The following is a 20,809-nucleotide window of genomic DNA, read 5'->3' on the forward strand; positions in this document are numbered from 1 at the left end:
ATAGCCTGTTTTTTTTTGTGTGAATTGCTGTCAGTCAAATTTTGGAATAAAGAGGTGGCAATTAAAACATTGTAATTTTTTTCCAGATTCATCGATTAATCGGGGCGGGGGGAATATTTGTCCAATTAATCGATTATTTAAATAATAGTTAGGTGCAGCCCTAAAAGGAACATGTATAAAATATCGGCATCAGTTATCGGCCAAATAAGTTTTAACATATCGGCCAAAAATCCAATATCGTGCATCCCTATTTTTTAATAAGAAACGAGGGTAATTGAAATAATTATCCTCAACAACTCATACAGGTGTGTTGAAGAGTACACAGCAGCTGAAAGATTAGGGTCATTGCATGTGAAATAAGAGATGCACAAAACGTTGTTCTTTTAAGCAAGCACTGCATGACATGCCTATTAAAAAATCTATTTAAATTTTAAATCCTCTCACTCACACCTTGTAAGATTTGTAGTTGTCAGTTAACCTAACATGCATGTTTTTGGTCTGTGCATGTGGAGAACATGCAAACATGAAGCTCCCAAGTATGAAGCTGCACCTTTCTTGCTGTAAGGCAATAGTTCTAACCACTGTACTGTACTACCCAGCTGCCCCCTGGAACCAGGTCATTCTGATGAGAAATGGGCTACGGAAAAAGACATTCTTGGATGAGAGCAGAGAACTTAACAGAGTTGAGCTGCCACAACGGGAGTAAGAAACTTGCTTGGAAAATTGTGACCAAGCTACGACCTGCACCCCATACCAAGTCTAGGTGATGGGAGCATCCTCTGAAAGTCTGCTAGATGGGAATGAGCACTGTTAAGTATCCCTACTGGCACCATCATATGGCACTGTGCCACTGTCTCAACTCTCAGTGGCTCAGCATGACACTGCACCAGTTAAGGGCCTCCCCACTGGTGGTAACCACACCGCTCAGCTCAGTTTATGGGACCACCTTGTTTGTGGTTCCAAGCGGGCTGCTCCGGAGGCCAATTTTGACGTAAGCAGACAGCAGCTGTTGATTGGCCAGCGGAGTTACATCACTGGATGACCCGCCCAGCAAAACTGAAAACTTACATCTGAACCTTCACTTCCTCATCGTGTTGACAGACAGCAGGATCAGGGCTACAGCTAATATGGCACACTGCCTATAGGACACTAGAAGAAACATGGAGAAAATTTTACCAGCTGTCAATCAAGATGCAAGGAGTGATAAAAAAGATTTTCCATGAAAATAACTTGTTCATACCCGAGGCTCTAGAAACTGCCAAATAATGCCTCAAAGCTCTGGCTACTCTGCTGAGGATGTACAATAAAGCAGCAGCAGCTAGGAGAACGAACAGGTATTCTCCACCATGCCATCTAAAGTGCACTCTTAAAGGAATAACACAAAAGTGGATCGACCCAGAACCTAGACTGAGCAATACTGGAGAAGCATATGGGAGGAGGAATCACAGTTATAATGTGTCATGGTGACGGGATCTAAGATTTGTACAGCAATGTCCCAGAACAAGAACCAGTCTCCAGCACAGTGGCTGGCAAACATCCAAGACGGAGTCCCAGAAACGAAAAGCTGGACTGAACCAGGGCCCGACAAGATCCGCATCTACTGGCTAAGGAAACTGGCTGCACTCTAGGAACATCTAGAATGAACCAAATGTTAATGGAAGGGATACACACAGAGTGGTTCACCCAAAGCCAGTCAATTCTGATAATTGAAGAGCCCCAGAAAGGGACAATTCCATCCAAACTACAGCCCAATCACCTGACTCTGTACAACATGGAGACTCCTGTTGGGCATCATAGAGTCACATGTACACATGTATGCACGCACACACTATGTACATCTTTGGTTGAAATTTTTATTTATTTTGGCAGACATTGCTGAATTTTAACTAAAGACCACTGGACCACTTTGAAGAAATTGTCTTGACACAACAGCTAATGCTATACAGTCAATTAACTGTTTGACATTTTCAAAAGTTCACAACACTTAAAAGTCTTGAAACGGTCTTCCTAACGTGCGTTCACATTTTCTATCCTCCACTATTCACCATAAAGTTATTAAGTGTGTTACAAAAATATAAACAAAGAAACATTTTTCCCTGTTCATTGTTTAAACAGTCACTTATGGTGAAGGTTTAATTAGTACTGACTGCTGCCTCTTTTTTTTCTTTGCAGAGAAGTAAAGATTTCAGACAAAATGCATTTCACTGACAACAAAAATAACATTACCAACGCTGATGTATTTTTACCACTATGTTAGAGGGAAAACATTTTCCTGTTTTAATGCGATACTGTTTTATATATTTTTATTATATATTTTTTTATATCTGTTTTAATAAGATACCAGATAAAGTGTTAGTTTTTTTTTCTTCCTGCAGATGACCCGACTGAAAAACGTTGGATTGTATACCTGGATTATTGAGCATGGACTTTGTTGTTCCTGCAGATAACTTACTCGGTTATGGCTCGAAAAGCAGAAAAGCAACGCCCAATTTTCTTAGAGGCAACACTGTTTAAAAACAAACATTTTGCAATATTAATGGAAGAAAAGTTCTTGTTAAAGGTGCTGCTGTGCCTTGTTCTGTTGGGAGTAGAAGTTGACAGTTTTTTTTCTGGATAATGCTGATCTTTACAAATACATTTCTTGGCTAAAATTATGGCTGGACAATATGGCCAAAAAACTTATCACAATATATTTCTTAATTTCGGTCAATAACGATATAATTCCGATATTGATATAAACAATATAAAAGCCTTAGAAAAAGTGTACAAACTACAAATAAATTAATGTTCACCTTTTATTTGTATTTAGCCTTCAAAATTTTTTGAAATCACCGTCAAATAAACATAAAACTCTCAACTTTGTCAATATTAATAGTTTGAACTGTAAACAACAACATAGCCTAATGAAACAGTGTTGAAGTTGTTTGGTTGTCTATTACAATGGAGTGAAGCAGAACCCGATTACACTAACTGCAGGGGTTTCTCTTTTGATACAGCTGGGGGTGTTTGTTTCTGGGACACATTGGCTCAAACTTTTATTGTGCTTTATCTTCTGACTCAGCATATTCTATCAAGTGGAACAAGTTAGATGTGTTCCCACCGCTAGTTGGAACGACTCTCCGTCACATTTTGCAGCACACTGACTGAAACCTGCAGTTTATTGGATCTTAATAGCCGAACCACTTCCATACCGCCAAATTAGTCTTTCCTCTCTTATCATTGATGTCATCTGCTTTCTCTTCTCTTGTGAAAGCTTCAGTCACATTCTGACGGTCATGGGCACTCATTTTGAAGCAAAAACTTAACACGCATTAGAGATTAGCTTAGCCTAGCCTGCTACAGCTAACGCCTTCGGGACTCGACCTCTGCATAACATCTACGTCACCACACACTTACATAGTTGTGTCGCACCTTTTAACCCGGACTGAAAAAGAAATGAGTCAGTGAAACGCTGTAATCATATCGAAATATCGAAAATGTGCTTAAAACTCATATCACCGTTACTGAATAAAAGTATGTCGTGACATATAATTGATATCGAATTATTGTCCAGCCCTAGCTAAAATATTAATTTTATTTAAGGAAATTTAAAATAAACCTATATTCAACAACCCTTGAGAAAATAAAAATTGCACACCTGGAAAAGCATTGTGGCTAAAATTTAAACAAGTAAATCGCGAGCTACACTAAGATGATGGTAAAAGTAGCTGCATCTTTATTTTCTTACTTTGTAAATTTATGAAGTTTGCACAGGCACGGTCCATTAGTGGTTTTTAAAAACATCCAATATCTGATTAAGTCAGTCTTTCTCTAGTTAGGAGTCCAGACAGACAAAAAAGGCCCAGAAACACAAAGTCCATGTCACACGTTCAGGGAGTAACAGATTGTTCATTAAAGTTGCGTGTGGCACAAAGTGCGTGCATACACACAGCGTAGTTCTACAACTACCTCTGCTTAAACTCAAGAGTGGGGATCCCCTCCTGGTTAGTGTCTGTATAAACACACTGTGCACAAAATCAGGCTTACCTTCCAGCGACATTGTTAAAAATGACTTCTGCTGAAACAATACAAAGAGGAAGGACATTAAAAGAAAACGGTGTAAAACACGGCAAAGCTTCCAATATACCAGGTAATATAATGCAGCTAGCCAGCTACAGGTAGAATAATAGTGACTGTGTCAGCCTGGTCAGCAAACCTAATAACTCTAACCCAGCTGCAGAAGGTGCATGTGGGTTTGGGTGTCTGTTACTAAAATACCTCAAGAACCACTGGACAAATTTTAATTAAAGTGTCAGAAAGTGGATATACATTTACAACTGAGTAATGATCAGAGTCAGTCCACAAGATTCTAAATGGCCACCACAGCTAGCCGGCCTTCAAAAACACCAAAATGGCCATTTCAGCCAGTTTTACAAGTATTTTTGCTAAGATTTGGTGTAGCTTTAGCTGAGTCATTGCCCAACACATACTCTAAGCCGGACATCTCATGTTACACATACATAATTTTCAAAGTGCGGCTAAATGTCTAAAACTGTCATTTCTCAACATAAAAAGCTTTTAGTTTCAAACTCTGGCATGAAAGGTGGCAAGAATGATAGGCCTTTAATTGATCACAGCTTTAACCTAGGGCAGGGCAATATGGACCAAAATTAATATCAATATTTTAAGATAAATCGTGATATATATATATATATATATATATATATATATATATATATATATATATCTCATATATTTTTTCTTTCCATAAAGTAATAAAAAATTTATTTGAGTCAAAGCTTTGTGCCAATTGTCCCACAGGCACATTTATTAACAAACAGCTGTAACAGTACAAAATAAAAGTCTAAAAAATAAAATTTACTTTAGACCTTTATTTACTTAATCCTCTTTATTTACATATATTAAATAATAATCCTCTTCAGTTGCACCACTTTCATGATGTTAGTGTGTGTGAAGCAGCAGGTGAGGGGCTGTTTGTACTCAGTGAGGACAGGAGGAGGGGCCGCGTGGAGCTGGCGGCGCAGACGGGCAGAAAAAGGAGAACTATGTATACGGATTTTCAAGTCTTACAGCGAGAAGTAGCACGACATTAAAAAAGCATCTGCTTATCATATCACTAAAGATACAGTCCTTAGCGGATAAAACTTTAGCTGTCTTGTTCCACAGTTGAGACTGGGACCATGTCTTTAGCGATATAATAAGCTGCTGCTTTATTAATGTTGCACTACTTCTCACATTTCCTCTCATAAGGCGCAGCACGGCTAAATGAGTTTAGACCTGTGGATTGTCTCAGGGAAGGAGGCTGAGGTCAACAGCTGCAGCTTCACACACGCTTCATACTCCACTTAAAGCGCTGTTTTAAATGATGAAAAAGATTCGTAGTGCCGACCTTTTGTCGGGACTTGTTTTCGGCATCGTCTACAGAAAACATTTTTCTGCTGCTCATCTGACCATTTAAATCCAAACCATCTCCAAATAACAGCCATTGCTTTTATTTTTGCTCAGCAGCTGAGCTGCTCTTCGATATCCTGTCAGTGTTTACTTCTGCTTAACTTCTGCCCACCTGGAGAAGCAGGAAGCGGTGGGAGCGTGCGCAGGTGAGGGTCTGGGTTTGTATTCAGTGAGGGAGGAGGGGCCTCGTGCAGTTGGTGCACACGGAAGAAAAAGAAGTACACGGATTTTCAAGTCTAAATACCCGATGGTTGCGATAGAGCCATTTTCACCATCGTAAATTGAAAAACTTGCGATAGTTTGAGTATATTCGATACATCGCGCAGCCCTACTTTAACCTACAAAAGACACATTTAAAAAAAAGCAATAAATCATGTACCAAGTGAACCAAACAGAATCTCTATGGCCTAAAACGTTGACTTGAAACAAATGGAGAAAAATAAACTGAATCAAAACCAACAGTCACCGAGACAGATCTTCCAGATCGTGCAGGGTGTTATCCTGAGGTTTACTCATGCCATGATTTTACATACACTGTGGTTAGTGGGGCTGAGATCACACTAGAATGAAATATAATGAAATTAAAGTGTCTTGCAAAACCAAAAAAAACACGTCCCATGATTTTGTCTGGTGAATTGTCCCCAAGACATCTCCACCACTTAAAATCATTTGTGGGGCAGCAGTTTAAACATGTCAGGCACTAGGACCATGCGTTCACTGTGGTGTGGGGGTGGCTTCGTGTGCAGCAGCTCCGTGCTGAGATGAAGAGTTTGCTGTGCAGCTCTTTTCTTTTATATATAAAAAGAACAGTTACTAGTGTTCACACAATGATTTCTTGACAGAGCACATTTCTCTGCTCCTCAGTTGCGTTTGTTGCAAAATGTAATTTTCTTAAAAGAAATACTTACAATGTCGTATCACTCCCATGAACCCAGGCTCCCGTCCCATGAGGCGCATCATTACACTTTTACCTTTGGTCAATAACCTCAATAGACAGGTTTATCACTTCATATTGAACTGAAGTATAAAATACAGAGTAGAAGTAAAATGATTATAAAAATACTCAGGAAATAACCGATATGATTAACAAATTAAATTCATAGTTGAAGTATATTGCCTATTTTTGTTTATATCTTTGTGTGACGCTCCACTGTATGAATGGTGCTTTATAAATAAAGTTTGACAGATGCCATGCAGAAAACCTACATTAACCTAAATAAAGTATTTACAATAAAATGCATGCAGGCCCTGAATGTTCTGATCCATGATCATGTTGAACATGAATGCGTTTCTAGGTCTGAACGGTACCGTTCTGTCAGGTCCTGCAGACCCAATACTCCTCTTCATCCTGCCTTTAGATGGAGCTTTCTCTGAAGTCATTTAAATAGCAAGCATTAATATTCAGGGGGTTTTATTTTTATACTGCAACATCAGTTACAATAAGGCCCCTATTTTCTTTTCTGTCATCACCTTGAACTAAACAGGTTTAGTTGACAAATCACCAAATATCAAGGCCACTGACAGGCTGTTGGACATGTTATTAGCAGCAGAACATGACTAAACTGATAAAATATGATTTTTACATGAGCAGTTCTTCGTGATACTAATCACGCACTTCCTGATATTGTGATGACAATAAATTTTAGACATAACGTACAGCTCTAATAATATTCAGCCTTTTTATCAGAGTCTAGACCAGGGGTCTGCAATCTGCGGCTCTGGAGCCACATGCGGCTCCTTTGGCTCCTCCGCAGCGGCTCCTTCACACTTTGACCAAAACCAACTTAAAACTGAATTTTATTGATTGCTGTCACAACAAAAAAAGGGATTGGTTAAGCAATTTTTCAGTCATTTCCTTTGCATCTATGTGAATACTAGATAATACAAGGAGTAAAAACATATTCACTGTGATTTTTTTTTTTTTTTATTGTGGAAAAATGAAGTGCCCTATTTTGAAGAAATAAAGCACAAAGTAAAAGAGCTGCATAGTTCAATGTTTTAGTTTTTATTTTAATTGGGCAAAACTATATATTTTTTCCTTCTTTAAAAGAACGTCTTTTATTTAGTCTTAAAATGTAAAAATATCAACAAATGTTAGAAATCACTTGATATTTTCAGCTTTATAATGTCACCCCTGCTGGCCAGAAAGCAACGTTCAACAAACTTCAAGTGGCCCATGGGCCACCACTTGATAATGACAGTTGTAGCTGGTTTAGCAGTTCTGGACACTTAATTTAGTGAACAAAGGCGCATGAATGGCTCTGTTGATCATAAAGGTTGCCAAGTATAGACAATTAATTTATTCTAGCTTTACTTTTTAGAATTTAACCCATCTTTATGATTTTACACAGATATTCTATTATTTTTCCTCTAATTATCCATTGAATTCGGACCCTTTTCAAAGAGTACAATCAATTTTAGTTATGATTTGTAAATGCATTACATCAAGATTGCCTTTAACTGTGTGAGTTTCTTGGGCAACGCGCGTGCGTGCGTGTTGCAGAGTAGCAATCCAATGGCCTGCCATGTCAGCCTCCTGCAGAAACCGTGCAGATAATGAAACATACGACGGAGCGGACGAACTCCTGCTCGTCCATGTTGCAGATAAAAACACATCGTCGGCCGACATGTCCGGAGATAAATGACGTCTTAAAGTGAAGACGCTGAGCAGTCACTGCCTGCTGCGTGGCTGTGCCACCGTTAATCCCGAACCGGGCGTTCAAAACCTGTTTTTTTTGTCACCTACTAATTTGCAGAGGCCTGCTAGCTGACAGGAGTGTGCCATATTGTGGAGGAGGTATCTGGGCCACAGGCTCCTGTCAGAGCCCTGGAGTATTACTGCACAGAAACCGCGACGCGGAGCCAAAAGTGGCGAGAAAAAGCGTTTCCTCCTCCCGAAAACTCGACGTTATCGACGGCTAGTTCAAACCGAAACGCTCGCTGCGGACATCAACCTGTCAAAACGCCACATTATTCGACACAGGCCCAACTGGTGTGTTTACCAGTCGGCTGAAAATAGGAGTCACTGCTGCTTACCATCTTGCAGGTCGGATGATGAAATCCAGGCAACGAGAACGGAACAGATCTTACACAGGAAGAGTCAGCAGGCCGCCGAGCTGTGGCGAAAATACAGAAAAATGAGGTGGAGGTGCCTCTCGGAAGTCTGGTCCTGGATTTATAATCAGCTTCAGACTCTCTTCGCCGTCTCTCTCCTTTACGGAGGCTTCCACTGCAGTGGTAAAGGGAGTGAGAGCCGCTGGGAGGGGACAGTAAGCGGAGGAGGAGGCTCGCTTTGTCAAAAAGCGATGGCGGAGGGGGGAGGTGCAACACTACTGTACATCCGGGTTCTTTTCCGTCTTTTTCCTCTTTCTTTAATGAGCCCACTAAGAAAGCAGCTTTGTTCACGGGCTCCCCCTAGCGACCAAATGAAATCACTGCAGGAAGGCCTTCTACACTGCAGGGAGACAAATCTATCTCCTGAATTACAGCCACACTGGAACCGTGGTTTGAAAGAAAATACATCAGGACAAATAAATACTATTGTACTTAAAACTTAAAAAAACTTTTTTTGCTAAATAATTTGGCCCTTCCAATACAAAATTATAGGAAGCAAAGTAATGCTCTGCAAAGCTCCTCTGCTTCCTATATTTATTTATTTATTTATTTGTGAATAAATCAATTTGGTTTTTGATAGCTTACAGTCCAGCCTGCATTCTAGATCCAAACCTTTATCTGATTGCAACAGAATGCTGAACTCCTTCCAGAACCCAGCAGGCTGCCTCGTGGCCCTGTCCAATGAGGATTTTTGTGGCTTCATGGTGTGGTGAAAAATAACATTGACCTGGTGGCCAGCTCCTTTGATATGTGGACTCAGTAGTACCTGGGTGCATATGACTTCTTGAAGAAGTATGCTCGCCACCCTTTGCTGGCTGGTCAGTTCACGGGGGATAGCTGATCTGCTGGAGGAAATGAAGACGACGTACACATTGGGTCAGTCCTACTCATCAAGTCTTGCTGTTACTGTGAGTCCAGCAGTCACTCAGAGCCAGCCTCATCACCATTGCATTCTAGTCGCACCTCCAAAAACGACGCACCCCCAGAGCCAGCCACACCTCCAGAGTTGGCTGATCCTGCTGCCTCCTCAGAGTTGGCTGTATGTCGGAACTGCCTAATCCTCCTGCGTCCCCAGAGTGGCTTGCAGGTTCTCCAGAGGCTCTGTCATCACAAGCCCTCCATGGTCCCCTGTTTTTGACTCATGGGCCACCTGTGTCTGACTCCAGAACCTCTTTTGTCTGACTCTCCAGGCTCCTCCTATGTCTGAGTCTCCAAAAAACCCAGAACCAGAAACTTTCTTGGCTGCACCAACAGAGGTTTCTGAAGGGGTCATGAAGGACCCCTCTCCCCTGCCAGTTTGGACCGTCTTCATGTCACCCACCTGAACTGCCTCTCCAGTTTGGATGGTCTCCAGGTTGTCCACATCTAAGTTTTTTTTTGTTTCGGACTGTTTCTCTTTTCCTTGTGCCCATCTTATTGTATCGTGACAGGTTTTTGTTGTTGTTTTTATTTTTTGCATTTTGTATTAGATCCCTCCATCCTGTGTCCCTTAGCCCTCCTGACACTGTGTTTTTTTGTAGTTTGTGTTGGGTCATCTGGTGACGATCCTTTGACGACACTGTGTTGTTGTCCAACATTTTTCAGTCAGGTCATCTGGACAGTTTCTTTTTTTTTTTTTTTTTCTGCTGAAACGTTTCACCTTCCATCAAGAAGGCTTCATCAGTCAAGGAAACACACAACACAAAACTGATTCTTCCCCCAAACTGCTTACTCCAAAGTGGAACAAACCAGTTATGTTGGTGCTAAGATGGTCTCTTTGGCACACCCCCTCCTCCAGTGCCGGCCCTCTTCCTCATCAACAGTCATGTCAAACTGGTTCAAAACCAACAAAGTCCATGCTCAATAATCCAGGTATACAATCCAACAATTTTCAGTCAGGTCATCTGGACAGTTTCTTTTTTTTTGTGCTGAAACTTTCACCTTCCATCCAGAAGGCTTCATCAGTCAAGGAAACACTGTGTTGTTGTTGTCGTTGTTCCTCCTCCTCTCCAGTGTCCTCTCCTGCCCTTCTGTTTCTGCCCGCACTCACCTGTTCGTCCGTCTGCTGGGTGTTTGTGATTTTGTTCATCAGGGTTGACTTTATATATGTTTGTCTAATCGTTGTCCTAAGTTTAGCATTTTGCATCATTAGATGTCATCCTGGTCATCTCACTTCCTTTGTTTCTTAGTGAGTCTTCTCAAGTTTGTATGTTGCTGTATACTGCCCCATCAGAGCTTTAATTTATATTTTTGTGTTCAAATCTTTAAACGAATGTGACACCTAAACCCTTTTTGTTTTCACAGATCCTTCTGATTATCTGTTACACATTCTCATTGATTATCACTTGATTTAGAGATCAATCACCTCACTATCATTTAGGCTTTCTGCTTTGAAGTCCGTTCTGTCCAGATTCGACCTTGAAAAACTAGTCCATGCATTTATTACAACCCGGCTGGACTACTGTAACTCACTTTATGTTGGGGTTAGTCAGGCTTCACTTTCACGTCTCCAGCTCATACAAAATGCTGCAGCTCGGCTTTTAACAGGAACTCACAGGTTTGAGCACATTACTCCGGTTCTGTCCTCCCTTCACTGGCTTCCTGTACGTGTCAGAGTTGATTTTAAAATTCTCCTGCTGACATTCAAGTGCATTAACGGCCTCGCACCATCATACCTCTCTGACCTTCTTCATCCTTATGATCCTTCTCGGGCTTTGAGATCATCAGACCAGCTGCTTTTGGCCGTACCAAAAACCAGGCTGAAGCTCAGAGGAGATCGAGCGTTCTCAGTCGTGGGCCCTAAACTTTGGAACAATCTGCCCATCAACATTCGACAGGCCACCTCAGTCTCTGCTTTTAAATCTCTCCTAAAAACACATCTGTACTCATTGACATTTAACACAGGGCGATTGGATTTAGATCTAGTTTTTCATTGATGCTGATTCTGTTTATGCTTTTTGTTATTATTCCTATTTAACACAAGGTCATCTGATCTGATTTAGTATTTCATTGTTTCTGACTGAGTTTATGCTTTTTGTTATTATTTCCTTGACTTTTGACACAACGTGATCTGATTTAGTATTTCATTATTTCTAATTGTTTTTGGTTTTATATTTTTATTCCATGTGCTGTAAATATATCTTGCTACTTTTTATTTGATGGTGTGATATTTTTGTTAAGCACTTTGGTAACAGTTTCTGTTTTAAATGTGCTCTATAAATAAATCTGACTTGACTTGACTTGTATATCTTGGATCCTTGTATACGTCTCTTTTTTATACTTTGTATATTTGCTATTTTTGGGTGTAACTGGGACCTTGAGTACACAATTTCATTCCACCTCATGTACCACATGTGATACAAATGGAAGTCTCACTGAACCTTGAACCTTAAGGTTAAAATCAAACATCACTCTTAGCGGTAAGACACTTCTTTCCACAGAACAACTGTGTCAACTCTTGAAACTGTGCCTGCAGTCAACCTACTTCACATATGGGAAGCAATATTATAGGCAGAAACATGGGTGTGCTATGGGGTCTCCAGTTTCTCCTATTGTTGCCAACCTGTACATGGAGGAGGTAGAAAAGAGAGCCTTGACGTCCTTTTCAGGGACACCACCAAGTCATTGGTTCAGGTATGTTGACGACACCTGGGTTAAAATTAAATCTCAGGAAGTCCAATATTTTACTGACCACATCAACTCTGTGGATAAATACATCAAGTTCACACGAGAAGATGTAAAAAATGGCAGGTTGGCTTTCTTGGACTGTGAGGTCTCAGTCTCTGATAGAGGACATTTGCAAACTGAGGTGTACCGCAAACCCACCCACACAGACCAGTATTTGCAGTTTGACTCCCATCACCCTTTGGAGCACAAGTTAGGAGTCATCAGGACTCTGTACCACAGAGCAGACAGCGTCCCCACTAGCTCAGGAGCCAGGCAGAAGGAGAAATCCCACACAAGACAGGCTCTAGAGCAATGTGGATATCCTAACTGGGCCTTCCTGAAAGCAGAGAAGAAACCCAAACAGGACTCCAGTCAGCCAACAGGTGAAAAGGAGGAACCCAGACGCAGATCCGTGGTCATTCTGTATGTTGAGGGAGTTACAGATAAAATGAGATGTTTATTTGAGTGGCTTTCAATCCCCAAAATACATTACGGCAAAGACTGGTTCATCCCAAAATCAAGTCCCCCGGCACAACCAGAGTAATATAGTGTATGCTTTTAAGTGTCAGGAGAGTGATCAGTCCAGTTTTAGCTTCTCTCCATTGGCTTCCTGTCAAATCCAGAATAAAACACAAAATCTTACTTCTAACCTACAAATCTCTCAACAACCTAGCTGCATCATATAGTACAGATCTTATCGTTTCATATTTTCGTAACAAAGCACTTCACCCTCAGGCTGCAGGTTTACTTGTGGTGCCTAAAGTTTCCAAAAGCAGAATGGGAGAAAGATCTTTCAGTTATCAGGCTCCTCTCTTGTGGAACCAACTTCCAGTTTCTGTCTGGGAGGCTGACACATTGTCCAGTTTTAAAACTGGACTTAAGACTTTCCTTTTTGATAAATCCTATAGTAAAGGTCGGCTTGGGTTTCCTGAGCTGTCCCTTAGTTATGCTGCTATAGGCTTAGACTGCTGGAGGACAAACTGAGCACATTTTTGTCACTCTGCTACTGTCTTTACTTACTCTGCTCAACCTGTTTTGTATTTGTAATTATTTTTTCTATCTTTCACATGTGTTTTGGTCTTTCAGGTACACCTGGACCTACCATTTTGTGTTTGTTTGCCTCTCCTTCTCTTAGACCCAGCAGGTCAAAGCAGATGGCCGCTTGTCCTGAGCCTGGGTCTGCTAAAGGTTTCTTCCTGTTAAAAGGGAGTTTTTCCTTTCCACTGTTGCTTTTGTGCTTGCTCAGGATGGGAGACTGTGACAAAGTGAAGCTTCAACTTGTCTGCTGACCTAAAAAAGGAAGAAGCAGGTAAAGATGATGGATGGGTCACGGGGATTATAGATTGTTATTAACCAATTTTAAGTCTTCCTATCACACTGTCATCTACTGCCTGTTAAGGGAGGTGCACACCTGATTTCTCAAAAGCATAACATTTGACATCTAACAAGGTTGACTCAGGTCCTCTGGAATGATTCTTCTGTTGTTGAAACATTTCAGCTTTTATCCAAAAGACCTTAAGTCAGAGGAGCTTCAACAAACTCAGTCTTCTAAGCAGCATCTTCTCATAGTGGATCAACCAGTCTGCTGGTGACAAGACAAAATTAGTTTTTCACATACAAAAGGCACTGTCATCTTAATGACCCATCGTTAGTGCCCTGATGGCCACTTGCTATTCACAGAGGGCTGAGTGATACTAGCAATAACAGCATTGTAAGAGGGGGACAGTTGAACACGGAGGTCTCCACCCCTGTTTAATGATGGACAAGTTGGCTTCACAAAGATGACCTCCTTTTCAATTCAATTCAGTTTATTTATATAGTGCCAAATCACAACAGAAGTTGCCTCAGGGCACTTTACAGGAGCATTCACATTTATAGAAAAGCTAATTAGTAAAATTTTTTATCTAGGAAGGAGGTTAGGTTGAGTCAGGTCCTCTGGACAGGTTCTTCTTTGTTGAACCGTTTCGTCTTTCATCCAAAAGACTTCTTCAGTCTGAGGAGCTGCAACAAACTCAGTCTTATAAGCAGCACCTTCTGATAGTGGATCAGACAGTTTGCTGGGGACAGCCAAAACTAGTTGTTCACATGCAAAAAGGAGGACCATCAGTCTAATGACCAATCGTTAGTGCGTTGATCTGATGGCCGCTTGCTATTCACAGAGTGCTGAGTAATACTTGCAATAACAGTTGGATTATTGAGCATGTATCAGGACATTTTGAACCACTGTAGTGAGTCACGTGGGTACGTGTCACTTGTTGTATGACAAATATATGTGGTATATATTTATGCATACTTTTCACGAGTTCTTCATTTTTCTGACTGTAATGTCGTGTATTGAATTTGACAGGAATGTAACGAGAGACGTTATTATCTTTGACCCATCAAATGAATGGAGTCATTTATTTTCAGAATCAAAGTTTAACATCAAACATTTACATTAATTTGGCAAAATATGAAAATAATAACAGACAGTTTCACAAATAATGAACTTCAAATCACTCGGCGGTGATTTGAGGACTTTGCTTCAGATATTTCTAAAAATATCTGTACTGATTTATGAGAGAGAGGTGAGTTTAAGATGAACTGGAGATTTTATCTTACAGAGGAATATGTGAGGGAATTTAATCTGTTTGACCAGAAATTGCACGCTCCCATCAGGTATCTCAGCTTATCCCAGGTACACTTTAGTCGAAGAAGAAACCGTTACCTTGCTGACGATAGATCACCTCAGTAAGAACCCTTCAGACTGATATCAGCGTCTCCGTTGAGAACAGCTAAAATCCTTGGAGAGTCGTGCGTGGTTAGCTCAAAACAGAATTATAATCCCAAAACGTCTCTGGATTCTCGGCAACTCTGACTCTTCATTGTCAGCACACCTCAGACTCTTTCAGATCTTCTCAGACTCCAACTCCAAAACTCTCCATAACTCTAATTCTCTGGAATCTCTTGGAACCGACTGCACTCCATGGAATCTACTGCACTCTATGGAATCTACTGCACTCTTCACCATTCCAACTCTCTAACAGAACCGGGAAGTTCTCACATTTTAAATGAGTTTACTTCCGGGTTTACTTTAGAGCTTTCTGATTCGTGGATGGACCAGAAAGAGGAGTGGTTTTGACGTAAGGTGTTTATCAAAAGTCGAGGTCAGGGAATGAATTTGTTTTCGACATACAGAAAAGATTATTGCAAAATACCAGACTTTTTGGAGCCTCTATTCTGATTATCTTCTCAAATAGTTAAACATGACATTTCTTCTTCAGTAAACATTTAGTTGACCGAAGCTTCAACTTTCACACACTTACGACTTGGCTCATTTCAGACAGAAAATCAAGAAATGCATATTCAGGTGATTTCTTCTTTGAATGAGGAATAAAAATCATTACTTACTGTTTATGTAAAATAAAAATGAGTAGTTCTTTTCAACCTGTAAGCATTGAGTGAAACTAACACAATTTGATTATCAAAACATTTGTAAAACAGTAATGATTATAGAGGATTGTCTTTTCTGCTTGATTAATTCAAGAAAGAAAGTCATCAGATGGCTCAGACTTATTCAGATCAATGAAAATAACAGTCTCTGTCCATCTGGTAGATTTGAGGTCATCAGGGTCAGATGAGGGTCAGATCATCAGGTCATCTGGTTCACTACACCACTTTGGCCAGGATTGCCTCAAACTAATTTGAGAGATTGAGCAGACAGCAAGGACGAGGGTGAACTACAGGAACTACCTGAGATTCAACCTCCAATGCAGACAGAGTGGCACCTTTCCCAAGAGCCTGCAACTCAAAACTTCTGTCTGCGGACACTGGGCAAGCAAGGTCCTTCAGAAGGTACAGACCTAGCAGCTGAATGAACCTGTGAGACAGACCAATTTTACCAATAATGCTTTAGAGGCTGAAGAAGCACATGTCTTACAAAAACTAACAGCACTCCTAGAGCAGATTACATTTCAGCAAGTGATGGACTTAACAGAACAGGCATGCTTAGCATGTCAAGACCTGACAACAAAAAAGTTTAATTTGCTGGCAACTCACCAAGCTCACCTCAGTCCTAATAACACACTCAGTGGCAAACAACACACTGGAAGACTGTCGCACACCAGAGATACAAAGTGGGTGAAGAATTTGTGTGACAGAAAGCTCACTCAGCAGGAGACAGATCATCGCCAGGGAACTGAACTTTGTGGTTGCACCAAGAATTCCTCCTTGTAAGAACTGCAGCAGTTGTGTATTACTGCAAAATGAAAGCGTTTTTTATATACAGTGCCTTGCGAAAGTATTCGGCCCCCTTGAACTTTTCAACCTTTTGCCACTTTTCAGGCTTCAAACATAAAGATATAAAATTTTAATATTTTGTGAAGAATCAACAACAAGTGGGACACAATCGTGAAGTGGAATGAAATTTATTGGATGTGTCAAACTTTAACAAATAAAAAACTGAAAAGTGGGGTGTGCAATATTATTGGGCCCCTTTACTTTCAGTGCAGCAAACTCACTCCAGAAGTTCAGTGAGGATCTATGAATGATCCAATGTTGTCCCAAATGACTGATGATGATAAATAGAATCCACCTGTGTGTAATCAAGTCTCCGTATAAATGCACCTGCTCTGTGATAGTCTCAGGGTTCTGTTCAAAGCAGAGAGCATCATGAAGCCCAAGGAACACACCAGGCAGGTCCGAGATACTGTTGTGGAGAAGTTTAAAGCCGGATTTGGATACAAAAAGATTTCCCAAGCTTTAAACATCCCAAGGAGCACTGTGCAAGCAATCATATTGAAATGGAAGGAGTATCAGACCAATACAAAGCTACCAAGACCCGGCCGTCCCTCTAAACTTTCATCTTGAACAAGGAGGAGACTGATCAGAGATGCAGCCAAGAGGCCCATGATCACTCTGGATGAACTGCAGAGATCTACAGCTGAGGTGGGAGAGTCTGTCCATAGGACAACAATCAGTTGTACACTGCACAAATCTGGCCTTTATGGAAGAGTGGCAAGAAGAAAGCCATTTCTCAAAGATATCCATAAAAAATGTTGTTTAAAGTTTGTCACAAGCACCTGGGAGACACACCAAACATGTGGAAGAAGGTGCTCTGGTCACATGAAACCAAAATCAAACTGTTTGGCCACAATGCAAAACGATATGTTTGGTGTAAAAGCAACACAGCTCATCACCCTGAACACACCATCCCCACTGTCAAACATGGTGGTGGCAGCATCATGGTTTGGGCCTGCTTTTCGTCAGCAGGGACAGGGAAGATGGTCAGAATTGATGGGAAGATGGATGGGGCCAAATACAGAACCATTCTGGAAGAAAACCTGTTTGAGTCTGCAAGAGACCTGAGACTGGGACGGAGATTTATCTTCCAACAAGACAATGATCCAAAACATAAAGCCAAATCTACAATGGAATGGTTCACAAATATCTAGGTAGTATCCAGGTGTTGGAATGGCCAAGTCAAAGTCCAGACCTGAATCCAATCGAGAATCTGTGGAAAGAGCTGAAGACTGCTGTTCACAAACGCTCTCCATCCAACCTCACTGAGCTCGAGCTGTTTTGCAAAGAAGAATGGGCAATAATTTCAGTGTCTCCATGTGCAAAACTGATAGAGACAAACCCCAAGAGACTTGCAGCTGGAACTGCAGCAAAAGGCGACGCTACAAAGTATTAACACAAGGGGCCGAATAATATTGCACGCCCCACTTTTCAGTTTTTTTTTGTTAAAAAATTTGACACATCCAATAAATTTCATTCCACTTCACGATTGTGTCCCACTTTTTGATTCTTCACAAAAAATAAAAATTTTATATCTTTATGTTTGAAGCCTGAAATGTGGCAAAAGGTTGAAAAGTTCAAGGGGGCCGAATACTTTCGCAAGGCACTGTATAAATAAGACATGTATACATATCTATTCAAGGAGAACCACGTGCTTATTAACCATTAAAACAACACGTTAATCATACCTGAACTTCTTAATTTGGGAAACTTGAACATTTTGTGGGCGGCACTGTTAGTATTGCCTGTTAGCGAGGTCACCGGTTTAAATCCCACCTGGGGACCTTTCTAGGTGGAGTTTGCATGTTCTCTCTGTGCATGCCTGTGTTTTCTTTGGGTACTCCGGTTTCCTCCCACAGACTAAAAAGCATGTTAGGCTGATTGGCAACTCTAAATTGTCTAGGTGTGAGTGAATGGTTGTCTCGTTTGTCTTCATGTGTCCATTTGACGGACTGGAGACCTGTCCAGGGTGTCCCTCACCTCTCCACAGTGATGGCAGGACATGGGCACCAGTGACCTCTGCGACACGAAGGCAGAAGCGGGTAAATATGATGAAAATTTTGTACTTTGAATTTCCATGCAGCGGTGTCACACAAGGGGGTGGGTTAGTGGGTCCACATGCCCCACTCTGGCCAAAGAGTCATGCAAGCATCATTGGTCTGTTAGCAAAATATACCATGGCTCATGAGGCAGATTTGAATGGAACTCTTCAGAAAGTTATCACTTGACAAACATCTACAACAGATGAGCTTTTGATGACGTTCTGATTCAAGATGGCCGCCACAGCTTGGAAAAAAAGTAGTACATTTGAAGTTTATTTTTTGCAAGTATAGTTTAAGTTAAGTATACTACACACCATACTTGTAGTGTACTAGAAGTATACTGATTTAATACATGTTTGGACTAAATTGGGACATTTTACACTATTTTTAAGTATATCAAATAAAGTTTATAAAAAGTAAACTTCAAGTTCACTTCCTCATTTTTAGTGTAAAATAAGCATACTTGTAGTATACTTAAACTACTTTTGCTAAGGATCAGCCAGTTTTACAGATATTGAGCTATTATTTTGTGTGGTAGTTACAACTGAGCACTAACTCATCTCATGAGAGCTTGGGTAAAATCATTGGCATGTAAAGCAGATTGTGATACGCAATGTTAAGAAATGCTAGTTTCATTTGTGACTGAAGAGTACAAACATCAGTGAGCTGAGTAATGACTGTTGTTCTCAGTAATATCAGCTGTAAAATAAAAGCAAAATAAAGCCTAACTCAGTTCTAACAGTAATAAAAAAAAGCAAAAACATAACAGATTATAAAAAATGCATTCATAATAACAAACACCAAAATGTACGTTTATTTTTTGGTTAACATCACTTTCACTGTAGGAAAGACATTTAGCAAAAACAGATTTGCAAATCTTTTTTTTATTGTGTTGCTTTGACATCTTGCATAGATTATTTTTTTCTAGCAAAACACACAAACTAAACAAAGATTTTCTGTACATAAAATATTATTTTACATAACTGATCACAAGAATTACACACAAGTAACATTTGCTAGATATACCAGTACCAGTGTAGGCTCAGAATATTAAAACTTGTTTTTTCCCTTACAAACACAAGCATACAAGTGCAAGATACAAGAAGAGGTAGAAGTAGAGAACAAATTGTGGACAAATACACAGCTGTATCTATATTCAAAATTGTTTACGCCTACTGTGAACAATTCACACTGAACATGCTTCACAGTCCACACTGTGCATGTATAGTTGGAAAATATTACACACAGAAAACATGGCTATACAAGCACCATCCTTAAAACACACACACACACAGTAAATGTGGGTTGGCATACAAACTACAGTACATATTTACATGACTCATAAAATTTGAGTTAATCCAGTCTGAAAACGTACACACAAAAATACATTTACATTTTCTAAAAACAGTTTTTACTCCCTTGGATTTTTTTTATGCTTTCATTGCTAATATAAATTAATCTTGCTCAATGTAAACTGGCATTTGTGACAAAAAATAAAAATGCAAATCAATTTTCTTTACTGTTAAAAGGAAATCAGTTTTCTACAGAGTAATTCCAACTAAATACAAATGAGTGGACCATGCAGAAAGAATAGTGAGAAAGACCAAGACACTTGTGACCATGCAAAAGGAGCATAATGGAAACACTTTACAAGAAGGTACACAAAATTTGATTATCGTTTCTGTTGCCACAGAAACACGAGAAATTCTCCATGTGGGTTCTGAATAAAACCCTGCACCAGTGAGGTCACAGCTCGTAATTGTCAAAATCCTGCTTCCTAGTGGTTATTGATTTTATTGGATTTTCTCTTTTGTAAACCTATTGATGAAAGACATTATTAATTTCATAATCTTGTACTGCTGTCATCTTAACTATGTCTGACTATCACTGAGTACCAAATTATTGCCTGGCTATTATTTTGTTCACTGATGTAGTGAAGCATCATACCAAGTACTTACTGAGGAACCAATCATTACTTAATCTCTACTTGACCTTTACCTACTGGTTTGTTCCTGTGGTAACAAACCAGTAGCCCCCCAAATAAGGCTTGGCTGTGCATTCCCCAGTAAGTACTAGTTAACTACCCATTAGCTCCTGGTTCGTTTCTCTTTGGTTGCCTTGGTGACTACCCATTAGTTCTTGATTAGTTTCTCTTCATTTTATAAGGTAACTAACCAGTTATCCCATAATAAGGCTTGGCTGAGTGTTCCCCAGTAAGTACTGGTTAACTACCCATTAGCTCCCAATTCGTTCACGATTCGTTGTGGTATTCCCTAGTA

At 40.2% G+C, this 20,809-nt stretch overlaps 1 protein-coding gene across 1 annotated transcript in view; it reads right to left on the bottom strand.

Moving 5' to 3' along the window:
• ppp3r1a (protein phosphatase 3, regulatory subunit B, alpha a) overlaps positions 1 to 10,633 on the bottom strand; it is a 60,995-nt gene extending 50,362 nt beyond the window's left edge. Inside the window, exons 1-2 of the mRNA XM_037698045.1 lie at positions 10,595 to 10,633; positions 8,488 to 8,865 (exon numbers count right to left, since the gene is read on the bottom strand). Coding sequence (XP_037553973.1) covers positions 8,488 to 8,865; positions 10,595 to 10,633 — 417 coding nt within the window. The remainder of the gene's footprint in view (positions 1 to 8,487; positions 8,866 to 10,594) is intronic.
• Positions 10,634 to 20,809: the final 10,176 nt, after the last annotated feature.

Source organism: Nematolebias whitei, chromosome 1 (genome assembly GCF_014905685.2).
Source record: "Nematolebias whitei isolate Nwh7 chromosome 1, NemWhi1, whole genome shotgun sequence".
In the NCBI taxonomy this organism is placed as follows: domain Eukaryota; kingdom Metazoa; phylum Chordata; class Actinopteri; order Cyprinodontiformes; family Rivulidae; genus Nematolebias; species Nematolebias whitei.